At 44.8% G+C, this 21,403-nt stretch overlaps 1 protein-coding gene across 19 annotated transcripts in view; it reads left to right on the forward strand.

Moving 5' to 3' along the window:
- lrrc7 (leucine rich repeat containing 7) overlaps positions 1 to 21,403 on the forward strand; it is a 661,225-nt gene that overhangs the window by 498,119 nt on the left and 141,703 nt on the right. For all 19 annotated transcript variants that reach the window (XM_063064200.1, XM_063064198.1, XM_063064201.1 and 16 more), the window contains one exon: positions 4,453 to 4,597. In XM_063064200.1, the coding sequence (XP_062920270.1) occupies positions 4,453 to 4,597 (145 nt within the window). The remainder of the gene's footprint in view (positions 1 to 4,452; positions 4,598 to 21,403) is intronic.

The raw sequence follows: 21,403 nt of genomic DNA on the forward strand, positions 1-21,403 counted from the left end.
TGAGTGAAACCGGGGGGTGGGGTGGGGGAGGAAGAAGTAAAAGGTGGTAGGCAATGAGTGAAACCGGGGAGGGGGGTGGGGGAGGAAGAAGTACAAGGTGGTAGACAATGAGTGAAACCGGGGGTGGGGGGTGGGGGAGGAAGAAGTACAAGGTGGTAGGCAATGAGTGAAACCGGGGGGGGGTGAGGGAGGAAGAAGTACAAGGTGGTAGGCAATGAGTGAAACCGGGGGGGGGGGGGGGGGGGGAGGAAGAAGTACAAGGTGGTAGGCAATGAGTGAAACCGGGGGGGGTGGGGAGGAAGAAGTACAAGGTGGTAGGCAATGAGTGAAACCGGGGGGGGGGGTGGTGGGGGTGGAAGAAGTACAAGGTGGTAGGCAATGAGTGAAACTGGGGGGGGGGGTGGGGAGGAAGAAGTACAAGGTGGTAGGCAATGAGTGAAACCGGGGGGGGGTGGGGTGGGGTGGGGGAGGAAGAAGTACAAGGTGGTAGGCAATGAGTGAAACCGGGGGTGGGGGGTGGGGGAGGAAGAAGTACAAGGTGGTAGGCAATGAGTGAAACCGGGGGGTGGGGTGTGGAGGAAGAAGTACAAGGTGGTAGGCAATGAGTGAAACCGGGGGGGAGGGGTGGAAGAAGTACAAGGTGGTAGGCAATGAGTGAAACCGGGGGGGGGGGGTGGAAGAAGTACAAGGTGGTAGGCAATGAGTGAAACCGGGGGTGGGGTGGGTGAGGAAGAAGTACATGGTGGTAGGCAATGAGTGAAACTGGGGTGGGGTGGGGGAGGAAGAAGTACAAGGTGGTAGGCAATGAGTGAAACCGGGGGGTGGTGGGGTGGGGGAGGAAGAAGTACAAGGTGGTAGGCAATGAGTGAAACTGGGGGTGGGGTGGGTGAGGAAGAAGTACAAGGTGGTAGGCAATGAGTGAAACTGGGGTGGGGTGGGGGAGGAAGAAGTACAAGGTGGTAGGCAATGAGTGAAACCGGGGGGTGGTGGGGTGGGGGAGGAAGAAATACAAGGTGGTAGGCAATGAGTGAAACCGGAGGGGGGGCAGGTGGTGGGGGAGGAAGAAGTACAAGGTGGTAGGCAATGAGTGAAACCGGCGGGGGGGTGGTGGTGGGGGAGGAAGAAGTACAATGTGGTAGGCAATGAGTGAAACCGGGGGGGTGGTGGGGTGGGGGAGGAAGAAGTACAAGGTGGTAGGCAATGAGTGAAACCGGGGGGGGTGGGGGTGGGGGAGGAAGAAGTAGAAGGTGGTAGGCAATGAGTGAAACCGGGGGCGGGGTGGGGGGGAGCGGAAGAAGTACAAGGTGGTAGGCAATGAGTGAAACCGGGGGCGGGGTGGGGGGGGTGGAAGAAGTACAAGGTGGTAGGCAATGAGTGATACCGGCGGGGGGGTGGGGGGTGTTGAAGAAGTACAAGGTGGTAGGCAATGAGTGAAACCTGGGGGTGGGGGTGGGGGGTGAGGAAGAAGTACAAGGTGGTAGGCAATGAGTGAAACCTGGGGGGTGGTGGGGGGTGGAGGAAGAAGTACAAGATGGTAGGCAATGAGTGAAACCGGGGGCGGGGTGGGGTGGGGAGGAAGAAGTACAAGGTGGTAGGCAATGAGTGAAACCGGGGGGGGTGGGGAGGAAGAAGTACAAGGTGGTAGACAATGAGTGAAACCGGGGGCGGGGTGGGGGGGGGAGGAAGAAGTACAAGGTGGTAGGCAATGAGTGAAACCGGGGGGGTGGGGTGGGGGAGGAAGAAGTACAAGGTGGTAGGCAATGAGTGAAACCGGGGGGGGTGGGGAGGAAGAAGTACAAGGTGGTAGACAATGAGTGAAACCGGGGGCGGGGTGGGGGGTGGAGGAAGAAGTACAAGGTGGTAGGCAATGAGTGAAACCGGGGGCGGGGGGGGGGGGGGGAGGAAGAAGTACAAGGTGGTAGGCAATGAGTGAAACCGGGGGGGTGGGGTGGGGGAGGAAGAAGTACAAGGTGGTCGGCAATGAGTGAAACCGGGGGGGTGGGGGGGGAGGAAGAAGTACAAGGTGGTAGGCAATGAGTGAAACCGGGGGGTGGGTGGGGGGTGGTGGGGGAGGAAGAAGTACAAGGTGGTAGGCAATGAGTGAAACCGGGGGGGGGGTGGGGGAGGAAGAAGTACAAGGTGGTAGGCAATGAGTGAAACCGGGGGCGGGTGTGGGGTGGGGAGGAAGAAGTACAAGGTGGTAGGCAATGAGTGAAACCGGGGGGGGGGGGTGGGGTGGGGGAGGAAGAAGTACAAGGTGGTAGGCAATGAGTGAAACCTGGGGGGGTGGGGGGGGAGGAAGAAGTACAAGGTGGTAGGCAATGAGTGAAACCGGGGGGTGGGTGGGGGGTGGTGGGGGAGGAAGAAGTACAAGGTGGTAGGCAATGAGTGAAACCGGGGGGGGGTGAGGGGGGGAGGAAAAAGTACAAGGTGGTCGGCAATGAGTGAAACCTGGGGGGGTGGGGGGGGAGGAAGAAGTACAAGGTGGTAGGCAATGAGTGAAACCGGGGGGTGGGTGGGGGGTGGTGGGGGAGGAAGAAGTACAAGGTGGTAGGCAATGAGTGAAACCGGGCGGGGGGTGGGGGAGGAAGAAGTACAAGGTGGTAGGCAATGAGTGAAACCGGGGGCGGGTGTGGGGTGGGGAGGAAGAAGTACAAGGTGGTAGGCAATGAGTGAAACCGGGGGGGGGGGTGGGGTGGGGGAGGAAGAAGTACAAGGTGGTAGGCAATGAGTGAAACCGGGGGGGGGGTTGGGGGAGGAAGAAGTACAAGGTGGTAGGCAATGAGTGAAACCGGGGGGGGGGTTGGGGGAGGAAGAAGTACAAGGTGGTAGGCAATGAGTGAAACCTGGGGGGGGGGGTGGGGGGTGAGGAAGAAGTACAAGGTGGTAGGCAATGAGTGAAACCGGGGGGTGGGGTGGGGTGGGGGAGGAAGAAGTACAAGGTGGTAGGCAATGAGTGAAACCGGGGGGGGGGTTGGGGGAGGAAGAAGTACAAGGTGGTAGGCAATGAGTGAAACGGGGGGGGTGGGGGAGGAAGTACAAGGTGGTAGGCAATGAGTGAAACCGGGGGTGGGGTTGGGGAGGAAGAAGTACAAGGTGGTAGGCAATGAGTGAAACCCGGGGGGGGCGGGTGGTGGGGGAGGAAGAAGTACAAGGTGGTAGGCAATGAGTGAAACCGGGGGGGGGGTGTGGTGGGGGAGGAAGAAGTACAATGTGGTAGGCAATGAGTGAAACCGGGCGGGGGGGGTGTGGAGGAAGAAGTACAAGGTGGTAGGCAATGAGTGAAACCGGGGGCGGGGGAGGGTGGGGTGGGGAGGAAGAAGTAGAAGGTGGTAGGCAATGAGTGAAACCGGGGGGGGGGTGGGTTGGGGGAGGAAGAAGTACAAGGTGGTAGGCAATGAGTGAAACCGGGGGGTGGGGTGGGGTGGGGGAGGAAGAAGTACAAGGTGGTAGGCAATGAGTGAAACCGGGGGGGGGGCGTTGGGGGAGGAAGAAGTACAAGGTGGTAGGCAATGAGTGAAACCGGGGGGGGGGGGGGGGAGGAAGTACAAGGTGGTAGACAATGAGTGAAACCGGGGGGGGGTGGTTGGGGAGGAAGAAGTACAAGGTGGTAGGCAATGAGTGAAACCGGGGTGGGGGGTGGGGTGGGGTGGGGGAGGAAGAAGTACAAGGTGGTAGGCAATGAGTGAAACCGGGGTGGGGGGTGGGGTGGGGTGGGGGAGGAAGAAGTACAAGGTGGTAGGCAATGAGTGAAACGGGGAGGGTGGGGAAGTAAAGAACTAGAAAGTTGATTGGTGCAAGAGATAAAGGGCTGAAGAAGGGGGAAACTGATTGGAGAGGTAGGAAGAAAGACCATGGGAGAAAGGGAAGGGGGAGCAGCACCAGAGGCTGATGATGGGCAGGGAAGAAGACAAGGTGAGAGAGGGAAACAGGCATGGGGAATAGTAAGGGGGGGGGCAATTACCGGAAGTCCGAGAACATTGATTTTTATTCCTTAATAAATATACCTTTGCCACCTGATTATCACTTCTGTAGATTATATCTGGGAATGCTGAGATGCCAGTTCTATTCTCTCAACCATTCTCTCTGAAAATGACTATGCCATATTACCATGCATAGAACAATGGTCTGCCTTAGCAGTCAGATTGCTTGTAATAAAAGCAATATAGCTTTTCATTCGTCCCATGTGCCATGTTGTGATCATGTCTTTTCTGATTATTGGATTGGTCTCGTTGTCCTGCTACATTTGATCGTACCTCCACCCTGATCTGTACATTTATTCTGTGTCCCATTCTCCAGTCAAGTTCGTTTAAGCCCTCCCTCTCTATGGTTCTATGATTCAAAGTTCGTGATTTTCAAGAGGATGTGATAAAAAGAGAGAGGCAAAGATAAAAGTTTAAATAATTTTAAAATAGAGTGTAAAACATTTCATTTTCTTTTGCACTTTCTCAGCCTCTTGCAAAGTTGAAACATCTGACCTACTTGGATATGTCGAAGAACAGAATAGAAACTATTGAGTCAGATATTTCTGGATGCGAAGGCCTCGAGGACCTCCTGCTTTCATCCAATATGCTGCAACAGCTGCCTGACTCCATAGGTAGGAACAATGTTACTATTTTGCATTAATTTTAATCAGCTCCAGTACAGAATCCAAAGAGAAATGAAACAGAGAATGTCTAAGAGGGATAATTTTCATTTTAATACATTTGCAATGATTTTGAAAGATGACCATAACACAGTAAACAAAATACTCAACCTTCCTGAAAAGAGACACGAATTGCTATATGTCTTTTTTTTTATGTGTAGTGCTTGTCAGAATTAAAGACATTATGGTAAACAATCTCATCTCTGTGACTCAGCAGAATGATGAATGTAGTTCCTTGTATATATAGATGAGAAATACCCAGTTACTTCTAAATGAAGTCATCTTTGGTGGGGAAACAACAGTCCTGATACAATTGTCTGCACACCTCTCAGCTCAAGGGAGAAGAATATAAACATACCAATTAGGAGAAGGAGTAAGCCTCTCCAGTGCCTCAAGCATATTTTGTATTTTAATAAGATCAAAGCTGATCTAATTATAACCTCAACACCCCATTCCTGCCTACTTCTTGCTCATCAAGGATCAACTTTACTGTGCCATTAAAAATGCTCAAAGGCTGTTTCCAGAACCCTTTGAGGAATACAACCATGTGAAATAATTTCCCTCCTTCTGCCTCAATCAGGTGACCTTTTCTTTTTGTAGTGTAGCTTATTCCACAAAGGAACGCATCTTCTCAGAATCCACTCAATCTGTCAAAACCTCCAGGATCTGCTTCAATATTGTAATCAAATGCCTTCACATTTTTCTAAATTCCAAGATATCAGTCTGATTTTTAAGTGTGTTTGTGTGACTATCATACAAGGTTGAGATCTAAATCCAACTTATCTTTGATACTGCTCATTCGTAAAATAATTTGGGTAATGTCTCTGTGGGTTTATGGATAAAGATTCCACACACTCCACACAATTTGCCACATTTGAAGCTTCTTACAGGCATAATGTGCATTAAAATGAAAGCAAATAAAGAGCTCAAGCTATATGCCCATTTACAATGCTAGCCATCCTCTTCTGATGCATACAACAGGAATTCTGCAGATGCTGGAAATTCAAGCAACATACATCAAAGTTGCTGGTGAATGCAGCAGGCCAAGCAGCATCTATAGGAAGAGGTGCAGTCGACGTTTCAGGTCGAGACCCTTCGTCAGGACTAACTGCACCTCTTCCTATAGATGCTGCTTGGCCTGCTGCGTTCACCAGCAACTTTGATGTATGTTGCTCTTCTGATGCATTATTGATTTCTACAACACACGATGGTGATCCGATTGTATGTAGAAGAAACTGCTTCATGGCATTTATATATTTATGTCATTATTGGAATTAAATCAGTTTCTTCATAAGTGAAGGAGACTTAATTGTAGAATAATTGTGAAGGGACAAAAACAATGAATATAATTTGGCTGGGAGGTGCAAGTTGGGAAAAATCATCAAAACACTGCCACCTACTGTTGAGACAATTTTTTGCAGAGAAAGATGGTAAAATGGAATTAAGACTTGGAAACATAGGAACAGAATTTAGGTCATTCAGCTCCATCATTTGATCATGGCTGATTTATTTTCCTCCTTAATTCCATATGCCATAACTTTTGCCAATTTTACTAATTAAGAACCTATTTATCTGTGCTTTAAATATACCTAATAACCTGGCCTCCACAGCTGTCTGTGGCAATGAATTCCACTGATTCACCACACTCTGTCCAAAGAGATTCCTCCTCATCTCTGTTATAAAGTGTTATCTTTCTATTCTGGGACTGGTCCTGGACTCTTCTTCCTGTTGGAAACATCCTCCCCACATCCAATCTATCTCTGCCTTTCAATATTCGGTAGGCTTTAGAGAAATTCCTCCTCAACTTGGCTGAGTGGTGTAATACGACAACCTTTCACTCCATGTCAATAAGACCAAGGACTGCCTGTAGACTTCAGGTGAGGGAAACCAGATGTCCATGAGCCAGTAATCATCAGAGGATCAGAGGTGTCCTGGGTGTCACTATCTCAGAGGACTTGTCCCAGACCCATCATATAAATATTATTATGAAGAATGCACGACACTGCCTGTACTTCCTCAGGAGTCTATAGAGATTCGGCATGTCATTGAAAACCTTGACAAACTTCTATAGATGTGTGGTGGAAAGTGTGCTGACTGGCTGTATTATGGCTTGGTATGGGAACACTAATGCCTTTGAGCAGAAAATCCTACAAAAGTAGTGGATTCGGCCCAGTACATCCCAACCATTGAGCATATCTACATGAAATGTTGCCACAGAAAAGCAGAATCCAGACCCTCACCACCCAGGCCGAGCTCTTTCCTCGCTGCTGCCATCAGGTGGAAGGTACAAGTGCCTCAGGACTCGGACCACCAGGTTCAAGAACAGTTACTATCCCTCAACCATCAGGCTCTTGAACAAAAGGGGATAGCTACACTCATTTAAGGACTCTGTTATATTGTTATTTCATGCTTGTTATTTATTGCTATTTATATCTGCATTTGCACAGTTTGTTTACAATTAACAGTTCCTGATGTTTACAGTTTACAGATCCTGTTTACAATTACTGTTCTGTAGATTTGCTAAGGATGCCCACAGAAAAAAAATCTCAAGTTTGTATGTGGTGACATATATGTACTCTGATAATAAATTTTACTTCGAATTTTTGAACATTGAACTTTGAACCTCCCCCATTCTTCTAAATTCCAGTGAGTACAAGCCCAGAGCCATCAAATGCTCCTCATACATTACCCATTTCATTCCTGAAATTTTTTCTTGTAAACCTCCTCTAGGCCCTCTCAATTATTTCAAATCTCTTACTAGCTCTTCTTTCAGTTAGTCCTGACGAAGGTTCTTGGACCGAAACCTCTTCCAATAGATGCTGCCTGGCCTGCTGCGTTCACCAGTAACTTTTATGTGTGTTGCTTGAAATTCCAGCATCTGCAGATTTCCTCATGTTTGCCCTCTCAATTCTTTTCCTGGATATGGGTCTAAAACTGCTCTCAATACTCCAAGTGCAGTCTGATCAATGCCTTATAAAGCCTCAATATTACATCCTTGTTTTTATATTCTAGTCCAATGGAAATGAATGCAAACGTTAAAAATGCCTTCCTTACTACTGACTTAACCTGCAAGTTAACCATTAGAGAATCCCACAATGACTACTCCAAGTCCCTTGCAGAAGTTACAGTTGTACATCATGTTGACACATTATATAGAGTTGTCACTTTAAATTCCTGCAGTTATATTACCTGAGCTGATCGGCTCATGTGCAAAACTGGGAAGAGTATCAGGTAGGCTCTGATACAGAATCATAGAAATTAATGACACAACCAGAAAGATATTTGAACCATTGGGATTCATGCCAGCTAAGCAAAAATAGACATTTAGTCCAATCACCTTCCCTGCTTTTTGTTTAAAGCCATGATGTTATCATACTTCAAGTGGTTACCTAATTAATTCTCTTGAGTCACAATTTAAATTTTCCTGCTGGAGTTCTAAAACTGAGCTGTAATAAAAGTATGTCACAAATTGCAATCTCATTTGGGTGTGCCAGGGGCTATCAAGGCTGTGTCTCACCCATATCATGGCATTTCTGATAAAAGGCTTTCAGTAGGTAAGAGAATGATCTTTGCAGATTGTTCTTTCTGCTCTTGTCACTGAAAATCAGGGAAATTCAATAGTGTGAATATAAACTGAGCTTTTACAGATGTGCCATAATAATTATTCAAACATATTTAGGTTGTTCTTCTCATGCTATGGACATTAAAAAGGAGGATCTCTAAAGACGATATTTGCAATATTCAGCATCTGCATTATCCTGTGTTACTAATGCAAACAATAACAAGCAAAACCATACAATCGGGGACAACACACTCAAGACATTGCGACTTGTGTTTAGAGCCTAATATAATTTCCTCATAATTGATTTGTATGACTTCTTGACCAATAGACCACAAACTGTAAGATTGCACATCAACAACTTTGCCAGTTATTTTCAATGCTGGTGTTCCACAAGGTGCATCTTCAGCCTCCTACTCTCTGTACACTCATGAGTGTGGGCCAAATGCTGCTCTAACTCCATCTACAAGTTTGAAAAGATTTGGTCATTGACCTCAGGAAGTGGGGGGTTGGTGTTGCACACGCTCCTGTCTTCATCAATGATGCTGAGATCGAGAGGGTTTAGAGCTTTGAGTTTCCAGGAATGAACATCACCAATAGCCTGTCCTGGGCCAAACACATAGGTGTCATGACTGAGAAAGATCACAAACACCTCTATTTCTTCAGGAGACAAAAGAAAATTGCCTTCATCATCCCTTACCGATTTTATTGATGCACTATACAAAGCATCTTATCTGAATGCATCACATCTTGGTATGGGAAGTGTTCCTCTTGTGACCACATGAAACTGCAGTGGGTTGTGCTCACAACTGTGCATACCACAGAAACCAGCCACTCTCCATCGGCTCTGTCTACACTTCTCACTGCCTCAGTAAAGCAGCCAGCATAATCAAAGACCCATACCACTCTGGACATTCTCTCTTCTCCCATTTCCTATCCAAAAGAAGCTACAAAAGTCTGAAAGTACTTATCATCAGCTTCTGCCCCACTGCTATAACACTAATGAATGATTTCTTAGCATGATACGATGGACTTCTGACCTCACAATCTACCTCATTATGATTTTGCTCCTTATTGTCTACCTGCACTACACTCTCTCTGTAGCTATTGCACTTTATTTTGCATTCTGCATTATTTTACTCAATGCATCAGCTAATGATTTGACCAGTATGAAGAGTATGCAAGATAGTACATGTAACAAGAATAAACCAATTCCAGTGCTCTGTGAAGAACATTTGAGAGATGCCATGCACTCTGCTGGTATCTGGAGACCAAATGAAAGAACCTTTTGATCATGTCCGTTGCTTGCTTTTCACATATTGCACAGCATGGTTCTTGTATGAGAATGACACTTGATCCTATGTCCACTTTCAAAAGAGATGCTTTCTGACTGGAGCCAAGGCTTCTTTGAGCTCCACACTTCTGCAGAGGGATATTTCTTATAATAATGCCACATCAATCTCACCCTTCAACCACTCATTAAAATAATTCAATAAATGTGACATAGCGTGATGATCAGACAACCATCACGGTATTAGGTGTAATACAGCAATATGAAACAACAAAATATAAGTTCCATCGAATTCCATTGGAATCCAATACCATGTTTCTACATAAATCTCTTATTCAGATTTATGTATACCAGGAGAATAAGAACAACAGGAATTCAAGTGGATAATGGAATGTCACTTAGAATGATTCCAAACACGGTCTCCCCCTCTCATATTGAATGTATCACCAACATCTACAGTGTTACCTCTTCACGCAGCACTAGTCTATCTCCTTTCCAAAGCGTAAACCAAACAGCCATCACATTCCTTCCTCTTAGAGAAACTGTTGAGGTAGATGACTAAATTAGAGCTTAAAATATTCAAGATTAAACTGAGATTCTTGAAGGGTGTTGACTAAGTAGATGCCAAGAGGTTGTTTCCCTTAGTAAGAGTGTATAACACAGGAGTATGCAATTTCATGATAAGGAATAGTCAATTACAAATCTAATGAACAAGTTATGAGTCTCTGAAAAAACTGCCCTGAAAGCAGTTGTTGTTCAGACGCTGAATCGGTTCCATTCTGAGGTCTGTATTTATGGACTCTTAAGGGAGTCTAAAAATGAAGGGAAAGGAAAACAGAACTGATGCCTGAAACAAGCTCTGATCTTACTGAATGATGTAGCAGGCAGCGGTGTTTGGGTGGCCAATTTCCATAACTATCCTTCATGATTTTTTTTTGTCTAAAAGATGCATCCTGTAATTGTGTATTGAAGAGATATTTTTGGTGAAGACATGCAGACCTGGAAAATGAATTGCCTGGCTATGCAATTGAATTTGTGCTTTGGAGTATAAATTGAGAAAAAAAACAGTAATTCTATGCATATCTTACTGTTCATGAAATTTAATTAGCCATCAACTAGCATGATGTGCACCGGAAATGGTGAGATGCTTGGAGTGCAAATTACGTGAAAGGTGTCGGTCATGCAACATTTATTTGAAGCATTGCCACTGAAATTAGGTTATATCTTCCCGTTTTAGAAATATTAGCCAACTAGAAGGAACCATGTTCTTGTAGCACCTCCTCCTCTGCAACTGTACAATGTCAAAGCTACTCAGACAATTGTAGCTTACCGCTTCAGTCTGTTGGAGACATTTAAGGCCATAAGATATAGTTGCAGAATTAGGCTATTTGGCCCATCAAGTCTGCTCTGTCATTTCATCATGGCCGATCCATTTTTCCTCTCAGCCCCAATCTCCTGTCTTCTTTCCGTATCCCATCATGCCCCGACCAATCAAGAATCTATCAACCTCTGTCCTAAGTATAAAAGATATGGCCTCCACAATCGCCTGTGGCAATGAATCCCACAGATTAATTGCAATGCAGTGATATCATCCCAGGGCTTTAGACTTGAAGTGAAAAGTTGAGAGGAATAGGTAGACATGAATGGACTGAAGTAGCTGACAATAGTTATACTGGTCCTGAATGATAATGATCTGCGGCACATTGGAGATTTCCTGGAATATCATCCTGAAACTAAGGCTGCATCCACACTACGCCGGATAATTTTGAAAACAAAGCTTTTTCTCTTCGTTTGACCTTCCGTCCACACCGAAACGGCATTTTCAGCCCCCGAAAATGGAGATTTTCAGAAACGGTCTCCAGAGTGAATAAATCCGAAAACGCCTAATATCCGTTGCAGTGTGTACGGGGTAACCAGAGCTTTTTAAAACCACTGTCATGACATGCCGGAACAGATGGCGACAGTACGGTGTTTCATTGTTTTCTTCTTATTATTTTTATTCTTATTATTACTACTTTATTGTTGCCAAAGAATTGATACTAGAGCGTACAATCATCCCAGCGATATTTGTTGCGTTTTGCAGAACCTAACAATTTCAGAACAGACGGCAACGAGACTGAAGCCAGAAGAGTTAGAAATGTACTCACCAAATACTTTGACCCATAGCTTACTGAATAAATAAGTATACTCACTTTGCCCTGTTTTCTGTCCTTGCTTGTATGAAGGTGGTTTACCTATTTATGCAAGTATTTCTCTGGCAATAGATGTGTAACAGCCTATTGTAACATTGTATGGAAATACAAGATAACACTGATGCAGACATGTTTTATACATTTAACAAGGTGCTTTATTAATGCAACAGAGTTAGTCAGTTTTTCAATGTTCGTTGTCAGCTGGGTCATACTGTCCATGAACTCTCTGTCGGTTGCCTCCATACGCTCCAGTATTTGTTTTTTTTTGTTTTAAGTCCTCCTGCGCGAGAGCCAAGAGCAATTCCTTTCAAGTTTTTCTAGTCTGTAACTGGACAAATGCGCTCCAAGTATACCGTTTCCTCTTCGCTTGTTTTCTGTGTGCCCTGCGCATGCCCAGTAGGAGGAGATTCGCCCAAATATTCGCCTAATGTGGATGGAGATATTTTGAAAAATGCTTAGTGTGGACGCCTATCGTTTTTACTCGAAACCAGCGTTTTCAAAATTATCCGGTGTAGTGTGGACGTAGCCTAAAGTGAAGTTAGTTTAAACCCTCCCATGTAGCACTAGAAAATTTTCTTGCAAGGATATTGGTCCTTCTCTTACTCAAGTGTAACACATACCCCCCCCCCAACATACAACACTGGGTGAAGTGTTCTGACATTTCTTTTCTTATTACTTCTTCGCCAAGGGTGCTTCTGAGATTATCTCACTGAGTGTGCTGCCTGAGCTGGAGCTTCAAGGCAGGCATCCAAAAGAGTCATGAATTGCTGGCAGTGAGCGTGTGCAATGGCGTGATGAGCACATGCAATGTTGTGATGAGCAGTCAAATGAGGAGAAATAAGGTACTGCAAAAGAACAGCAGCTTCTAGGTCCACAGTGCCATCAACACTCTTGTGGAACTGGGCTGCTATCAGCTTTCAGTGCCTCCTGACCAATACCAATTCTACATGGAAGCAGTTTGCTCCAACACAACAGCTGTGAGTTCCTATTTCTGAAATAACAGCCGACTGCCTCTGAGTGAGCACTGTTTTCAAGGGCCTGAGACTACTGAGATATGAGGACAATAGATTTTCTTCTCTTGAGCCTCAAAGGAGGCAGAGCTTTCAGCTGCTGCACTTTGGGAGTGTCACGCGTGTGAGCATAGAGATGTGCCCCACTTCCATTGTGGTTTTTCTGTATAAAATCCAGAGAAGCATTCCCACCAAGTTACTTCATATTATATTTCCTTACAATATAGGCTGTTTTGCCCATTGAGTATAGGCCAACTCACAGAGTAGGCCTGCCAGTTACTAAATTGATTTTGTGGCAATGTATTCTCTCATGTCAGTTCCACCCTGAGTCATCCACCACTCACCAGCAGTAAATTACAGCAATCAATACAGCTACCAACCGGCTCATCTTGGGTATGTGGGAGGAAACGGGATCTTGCATTGGAAACCCATGAGTTAACCGGGAGTACACACAAATTGCAATTGCACTTAGCAAGGGAGGCCAGGATTGAACCCAGGTCACTGTAGCTGTGTGGCAGCAATGCCACCTGCTATGCCACTGTGCTGCACCTTGGAGAGTGCCAGCAAGGACAGCTAGACGCAAAGCCAGGCATTTGCAATATCCTATTAGAGACCTTTGGAACCGAAATGAACAGCAGTCTCTATGCAGGCAGCTGGCATGGTAGCTTTCCTATCCCTCTGACTTGGCTAGCAGATTCTGGTTTCCCTCCTTATGAGATGTGTGTTTGTTGAGCCCATGTGTTGTACTAATTTGAACTGATGATTAGTAATGTTCGGCACAATAATGTGATGTTTTCCTCCAAGTCCTCCTGCATGAAGTACAGCTCATTAACAGGTGCTGCAATGGTTGTGTGCCGCTGGATAGATGATATCTACTTGAACTCTGCACGGTGCGAATGACTGCACAGTGCTGTTAAGAGGAATATTCAAAGAGAGAAGCACACAGAGAGAAAACTTTCATTACTATGAAGCAAGAAGACCTGCCAAGGGTCCTGGAGATACTTGCATACATAAAATACAGGAGCAGAGCATACAATTGCCCAACTCTACTCTGCCATTCAACAAGATTATGGTTGTTCTGATTAGGACTTCAATTTCATTTCCTGGTCCATTTTTCACAAATGTCAGAATCAGGTTTATTATCACCGGCATGTATTGTGAAATTTGTTAACTTATATAGTTGATTCCACTTTGCCAATTAGGCATGCTCCACAGTTCGCTGGATTAAAAAAAAAATTCACAGGTAGTAATTTCCAGATTACTCCTAGTGCTCCCTGCTAGCATGGTTAGACATCAACAGGCCAGATTAATGTGTGTTTGAGGGGTTGGTACCAAGGGCAGGGATTCAGGTTTGCTTGGATTTCTTCTGGGACAGGTTGAATCTGTACATGTGAGACGTGCTGCACTTGAACCAGAGAAGGGCCAATATCCTTCCAAGAAGATCTGCTAGTTCTACCTCAGAGGATTTAAACTAAATTGGCAGGGTGTGATGCTCTGAGTAGAGGCAAGTCATAAAGTTAAGCAACCTGAACTCACTCGGCAGGGGCACAGTAACGGGAAGGAAAAGAATACTCAGTTAAACTGCATTTATTTTAAAGCAAGTAGCTCAACAGGCAAGGCAGCTGAACCAAGAGTGTGGTTTGGCTATGGGAACTGGCTTGTTATAGCCATAACCGAAACATGACTGAAAGAAAGGCACGACTGGCAACCCACTGTTCCGGGTTACAGATACTTCAACCATGACAGAGATACTGGTAAACGGGGAGTGCATGTTGCCTTTTTGATAAGGAAGATGTAACAGCAGTACTTAAAGATGTCTTTCTTGGGGATTTGTCCAGTGAGGCCATATGGATAGATCTTAGAAACCAGAAGGGGAGGGTCACTCTATTGGGGCTGTATCATAGACCTCCCAATAGTCAGTGGGAACCTGAGGAGCAAGTGTGTAGAAAAATTGCTCATAGTTGGAATCTAATATATTTCAATTTTTCTGGTAGTCACTGGGCCACCCAGAGCTTTAAAGGGCCTGGGTGGGTGGAATTTATGATATTTGTCCTGGAAAGCTTCCTGAGTCAATATACAGACCATAAGACCGTAAAACAGAGGAGCAAAATTTGGCAATTTAGCCCATCGAGTCTGCTCCACCATTCAATCATGGTTGATCCTTTTCTCCCCCTCCTCAGCCCCAAACCCCGGCCTTTTACCTGTAACCTTTGATGCCATAGCCAATGAAGAACTTATCAATATCTGCCTTAAATACACCCAATAACTTGGCTCCACAGCTGCCTGTGGTAACAAATTCCACAAATTCACCACTCTCTGGCTAAAGAAATTACTCTGCATCTCTGTTTTAAATGGACACCCCTCTATCCTAAGGCGGTGCCCTCTTGTCCTAGACTCCCCCAACCATGGGATACATCCTTTCCACATCTACTCTCTCTTGGCCTTTCAACATTCAAAAGGTTTCAATGTGATTTCCCCCCTCATTCTTCTAAATTCCAGTGAGTACAGTGAGTGGTTGTAAACGAGTCATATTCTGCATGGAGGTCAGTGACCAATGGTGTGCCTCAGGGACCTGTTCTGGGACCCTTACTCTTCGTGATTTTTATAAATGACTTGGATGAGGAAGTGGAGGGATGGGTTAGTAAGTTTGCTGATGACACAAAGGAAGGGTGTTGTGGATAGTGTGGAGGGCTGTCAGAGGTTTCAGCGGGACGTTGATGGGATGTAAAACTGGGCTGAGAAGTGGCAGATGGAGTTCAACCCAGATAAGTGTGAAGTGGTTCATTTTGGTAGGTCATATATAATGGCAGAATATAGTATTAATGGTAAGACTCTTGGCATTGTGGAGGATAGAGGGGTCTTGGGGTCCTAGTCCATCGGACGCTCAAAGCAGCTGCGCAGGTTGACTCTGTGGTTAAGAACGCATACAGTGCATTGGCCTTCATTAATCGTGGGAGTGAGTTTAGGGGCCGAGAGGTAATATTGCAATGATATAGGACCCTGGTCAGACCCCACTTGGAGTACTGCGCTCAGTTCTGGTCACCTCACTACAGGAAGGATGTGGAAACCATAGAAAGGGTGCAGAGGAGATTTACAAGGATGTTGCCTGGATTGGGGAGCGTGCCTTTTGAAAACAGGTTGAGTGAACTCGGTCTTTTCTCCTTGGAGTGACGGAGGATGAGAGGTGACCTGATAGAGTGTATAAGATGATGATCGTGTGGATAGTCAAAGGCGTTTTCCCAGGGCTGAAATGGCTGCCACAAGTGGGCACAGGTTAAAGGTACTGGGGAGTAGGTACAGAGGAGATGTCAGGGGTAAGTTTTTTACTCAGAGAGTGGTGAGTGCGTGGAATGGACTGCCGGCAATGGTGGTGGAGGCGGATGCGATAGGGTCTTTTAAGAGCCTTTTGGATAGGTACGTGGAGCTTAATAAAATAGAGAGCTATGGGTAACCCTAGTAATTTCTAAGGTTCGGCTCAACTTTGTGGGCTGAAGGGCCTGTATTGTGCTGTAGGTTTTCTATATGATAACCCTTTCATTCCCGGAGTCATCCTTGTGAACCTCCTCTGAATACTCTCCAATGCCAGCACATCTTTTCTGATATATGAGGCCCAAAGGTGTTAACAGCACTCCAAATACAGCCTGACTTGTGTCTTATAAAGCCTCAGCATTATTTCCTTGCTTTTATATTCTATTCTCCTTGAAGTAAATGCCAACATTGCATTTGTCACCTTTACCACAGACTCAACCTATAAATTAACCTTCTGGGAGTCTGATGTTTGAATTTTCTTCCCTTTTAGATAATTATCTGCACTATCGTTCCCTTTACCAAAGTGTATTATCATACATTTCCCAACACGGTATTCCATCTGCCACTTTTTTGCCCTTTCTTCCAATTTGTCTAGGTCCTGCTGCAATCACATTGCTTCCTCAGCACTACCTACCCCTCCACCTGTCTTCATATCATCCACAAACGTTGCCACAAAGCCATGAATTCCATTATCTAAGTCACCAACAAACAATGTGAGAAGTAGCGGTCCCAAAACTGACCCCTGGGAAAACCACTAGGCACTGGCCACCTACCAGAAAAGGCTCCCTTTATTCCCACTCGCTGCTTCCTACCTGTTAGCCATTCCTCTATCCATGCCAGTATCCTTCATGTAATGCCATTGGATCTTGTTAAGCAGCCCCTTGCGTGGCACTTTATCGAATGCCTTCTGAAAATCTAAGTAAATGCCTCTCCTTTTTTCTTCTCCTCACTTCCTCAGAAATCTCTAACAGATTTGTCAGGCAAGATTTCCCTTTACAGAAACCATGTTGACTTTGATTTATTTTATCATTAGTCTCCAAGTACCTCAAAACCTCATCCTTCATAACACTTTCCCAACCACTGAGGTGAGGCTAACTGGCCTATAATTTCCTTTCTTATGCCTTCCTCCCTTTTTAAAGAGTGGGGTGACATTTTCAATTTTCTAGTCCTCTGGGATCATGCCAGAATAAAGTGATTCTAGAAAGATCATGATCAATGCATCCGTTATCACTTTAGCAACCTCTCTCAGGACTCTGAAATGAAGTCCATCTGGTTCAGGTGACCTATCCACCCTTGAGTTTGCCTAGCACTTTTTCCTTTGTAATAGCAGTGGTACTCACTCCTGCTCCATGACACTCTTGGACCTCCAGCACACTGCCAATTTCTTCCACAGTGAAGACTGATGAAAAGTACTCATTAAGTTCTTCTGTCATTTCTTTGTCCCCCATTACTACCTCTCCAGCATCATTTTCCAGTTGTCCAATATCAATTCTCACCTCCCTTTTACTCTTTATATAATTGAAAAATCTTTTAGTATCCTGCTTTGTAGTATCGGTTAGTTTGCTCCCACGTTTCATCTTTTCCCTACTTATAGCTTTTTTTTAGTTACCTTTTAGTGGATTTTAAAAGCTTCCCAGTCATCCAACTTTCCGCTCACTTTTGCTATCTTATATGCACTTTCCTTGGCTTTTATGCAGTTCTCAACTTCCCTTGTCAGTCATCTTGCCTACTCCTGCCATTTGAGAACTGCTTCTTCTGTGGGACATATCTATGCTGTGCCTTGTGAACTGCTCCCAGAAATTTCAGCCATCTTTGCTCTGCCATCATCTCCGCCAGTATCCTCCTCCAATTCACCTGGAGCTCCTCTCTCATGCCTCTGTAATTCCCTTTATTCCATTGTGATACTAATACATGCGACTTGTGCTTCTCCCTCTCAAACTGCAGTATGAATTCAATCATATTATGATCACTGTCTCCTAAGGGTTCCTTTATGTTAAACTCCCTAATAAGATCTCAGTTATTACACAACACCCTTTCTAAGAGCCTGGTAGGCTCCAGCGCAAGCTACTCTAAAAAGCTATCTCATAGGCAACCCCTCACCGCCCCCCACATTCTTCTAGCAAGTACAGGCCTAGAACCATCAAACGTTCTTCATATGATAATCCTTTCATTCCCAGAATCATCCTTGTGAACTTCCTCCGAACCCTCTTCAATGGCAGAGGGCCTAACTCAGGAGGATGCAATACTGGACCTCTTCTTAGGTGAGCGAGGCAAGGCAAGTCAGGGAGCACTTTAGCTCGAGTGACCATAATTTATTAGTTTTAGGACAGTAATGGGAAAAGATAGGACAAGTCCACAGGTTAGAGCCGTAAACTCTAGCAGGGGATTTAAGCAGAATTTAGCAAAGTTCAATTGGATAAGGCTACCTGAAGGGAAAGGAATGCATGGCATGTGGGGGGCGCTCAACAGTATGCTATTAAGAGTCTGAGCAGCATGTTCCTGTGAGGGTGAAGAGTAAATCTGGCAAGTTTAGAGAAAGCAGACTGGCAGATATTTAGGCTCTGTTGAGGAAAAGAAGGAAGTAGTCAGGAATGAGTGAATCCCTTGATGACTATAAAATGATTAAGAACTCACTCAAGAAGGAAGTCAGAAGGGCAAAGAGAGGATATCGTTTGGACCTGGTAGGCAAGTTTACAGAAAATATCAAGAGGTTCTATAGATGCATTAAGAGTAAAAGGAGGCCTAAGTTGAGAGTAGGTCCCCTTAGAGATCAGCTGGGTTGTCCATGTCTTGAGCTGCGGGAGATGGGTAGGATTATTAATGAATATTTCTCCTTGATGTGTACTGAGAAGAAAAACCATGGTTGCTCATGAGATAAGGAAAACAAGTGGTGATGTTTTGGAGAAAATTCATATTACCAGGGAGGAGGTATTTGCAGCCTTACAGCGCATTCAAGTGGGTAGATCCCCAGGTCCTGACCGAGGGCATCCTCAGAATTTGTTCAAAGTTCAAGGTGAATTTATTGTCAAAGTACATGTATGTCATCACATAACAACACTGAGGTTTATTTACCGGCAGGCATATTCAGTAAATCCAAGACCACAATAGAATCAATGAATGACTCCACTAACAGGATGGACAACCACACAATGTGTAAAAGACAGCAAGTTGTGCAAATACAGAAGAAAATAGTCATCATAAATAAATAAACAATAAATATCAAGAACATGAGATGAAGAGTCCTTGAAAGTGAGTCCACTGGTTTTGGGAACAGTTCAGTGATGGGACAACATGAAGTTGAGTGAAGTTGTTCCACCGGTTCAAGAGCCTGATGGTTGAGGGGTGATAACTGTGCCTTCTTCCTGATGGTAGCAGCGAGAAGAGAGCATGACCTGGGTAGTGGGGGTCCCTATCATGGATGCTGCTTTCTTGGGATAGCGCTCTATGTAGATGTGCTCAATGGTGGAGAGGACAGTTAGAGAAAAAATTTTAGAGGCTCCTGCAGAAGTGTTTGCTTTATCATTAGCATCAGAATTGGAGCAGTGCAAAGCTAGGGAGCATAGGTTTAGGGTGAGATATTTAGGGAAGTCGACTGAGGTGTAGGAAACAGATTTTAGTACCAATAAGAGCCATAAAAGACCTAAAAAAGCCATAAAGATAGGAAAGATGAAATACGAAGGGAAGCTTGCCAATAATATAAAAGAGCAGACAAAATATTTTTTCAGATCTATAAGGAGTAAAAGAAAGATGAGAGTCGATATCAGACCGCTGGAAAATAACACTGGAGAGTTAGTAACGGAGGACAAAGAAATGACTGACGAACCGAAAAAGTATTTTGCATTTCTCATCACTGTGGAAAGCATTAGCAGGATACCAGAAATGCTAGAGGTCAGGGGGCAGAGGTGAGTGTCATTCCTATTTCTAAGAAGAAGGTATTTGGGAAGCTGAAAATTGTGAAGATAGTTAAGTTGCCTGGACCAGATAGACTATACCCCAGGGTTCTGAAAGAGGTAGCTGAAGAGATTGTTGAGGTATTAGAAATGATATTTCAATAATCACTAGATTCTGCAATGGTTCCTGAGGACTGAAAAATTGCAAATGTCACTCTACTCTTTAAGAGAGGAGTGAGGCAGAAGGTTAGTTGGAAAGATGCAGTCTGTTATTAAGGACAAGGTTTTGGATTTCATGGAGGCACATTATAAAATAGGCCAGAGTCAGAATCGTTTCCTTAAAGGGACAAATCTGTTGGAATTCTTTGACAAAATAATAGGCAGGATAGACAAAGGAGAGTCAGTGGAAGTCATTTCTATAGATTTTCAGAAGGCCTTTGACAAGGTGTTGCACATGAGGCTGCTGGTACTATGGGAAAGGTACTAGCATGGATAGAAGATTGGCCGATGGGCAGGATAAAGGGGTCCTTTTTTGGTTGGCTGCCAGTGACTAGCAGTGTTCCGCAAGGGTTACTGTTGAGACTGTTTTTCATGTTATATTTCAATGACTTGGATGAAGGAATTGTTGGCTTTGTGGCCAAGTTTGTGGATGATATGGAGATAGGTGGAGGGGCAGGTAGTGTTGAGGAAGCAGGGTGTCTGCAGAAGGACTTAGACAGATTGGGGGCAACAGGCAAAGAAGTGGAAGACGGAATACAGTGTAGGAAAGTACATGGTCATGCATTTTGGGAGAAGGAATAAAGGCATGGACCTTTTCTAAATGGGGAGATAATTCAAAAATCAGAGGTGCAAAAGGATTTATGAGCCCTTGTGTAGGATTCCCTAAAGGTTAACTTGCAAGTTGAATGGGTGATAAGGAAAGCAAATGAGATATTCGCATTCATTCAAAAAGACAAGAATACAATAACAAGGATTTAATGCTGAGGCTTTATAAGGCATTGGTCGGACAGCACGGAGTAGTGTGAGCAGTTTTGAGTCCCTTATCTAAGAAAAGCTGTGCTGGCATTGGAGGAAGTCCAGAGGAGGCTCATGAGAATTATCTCAAGAATGAAAGGGTTAATGTTTGAGGAGTGCTTGATTTCTCTGGGCCTGTACAATGCTGGTGTTTAGAAGAATGAGGGGGCATCTCATTGAAACCTATTGAATATTGGAAGGTCTAGATAGAGTGTATGAGGAGAGGATGTTTCCTATAATGGGGGAGGCTAGGACCAGAGGGCACTGCCTCAGAATTTAGAACAGAGATGAGGAAAAATTTCCTTAGCCAGAAGGTGGTGAATTTATGGAATTCATTGCTACAGGTGGCTGTGCGGGCCAATTCCCTGGGTATATTTAAGGTAGCGGTTGATTGGTTCTTGATTAATCAGGGCATCAAAGATTATGGGAAAAAGGCAGGAGAATGGAGTTCAGAAGGATAGTAAATCACCTGTGCTAAATAGTGGAGTAGACT

This window comes from Mobula hypostoma, chromosome 12, assembly GCF_963921235.1.
Source record: "Mobula hypostoma chromosome 12, sMobHyp1.1, whole genome shotgun sequence".
Taxonomy (NCBI): Eukaryota; Metazoa; Chordata; class Chondrichthyes; order Myliobatiformes; family Myliobatidae; genus Mobula; species Mobula hypostoma.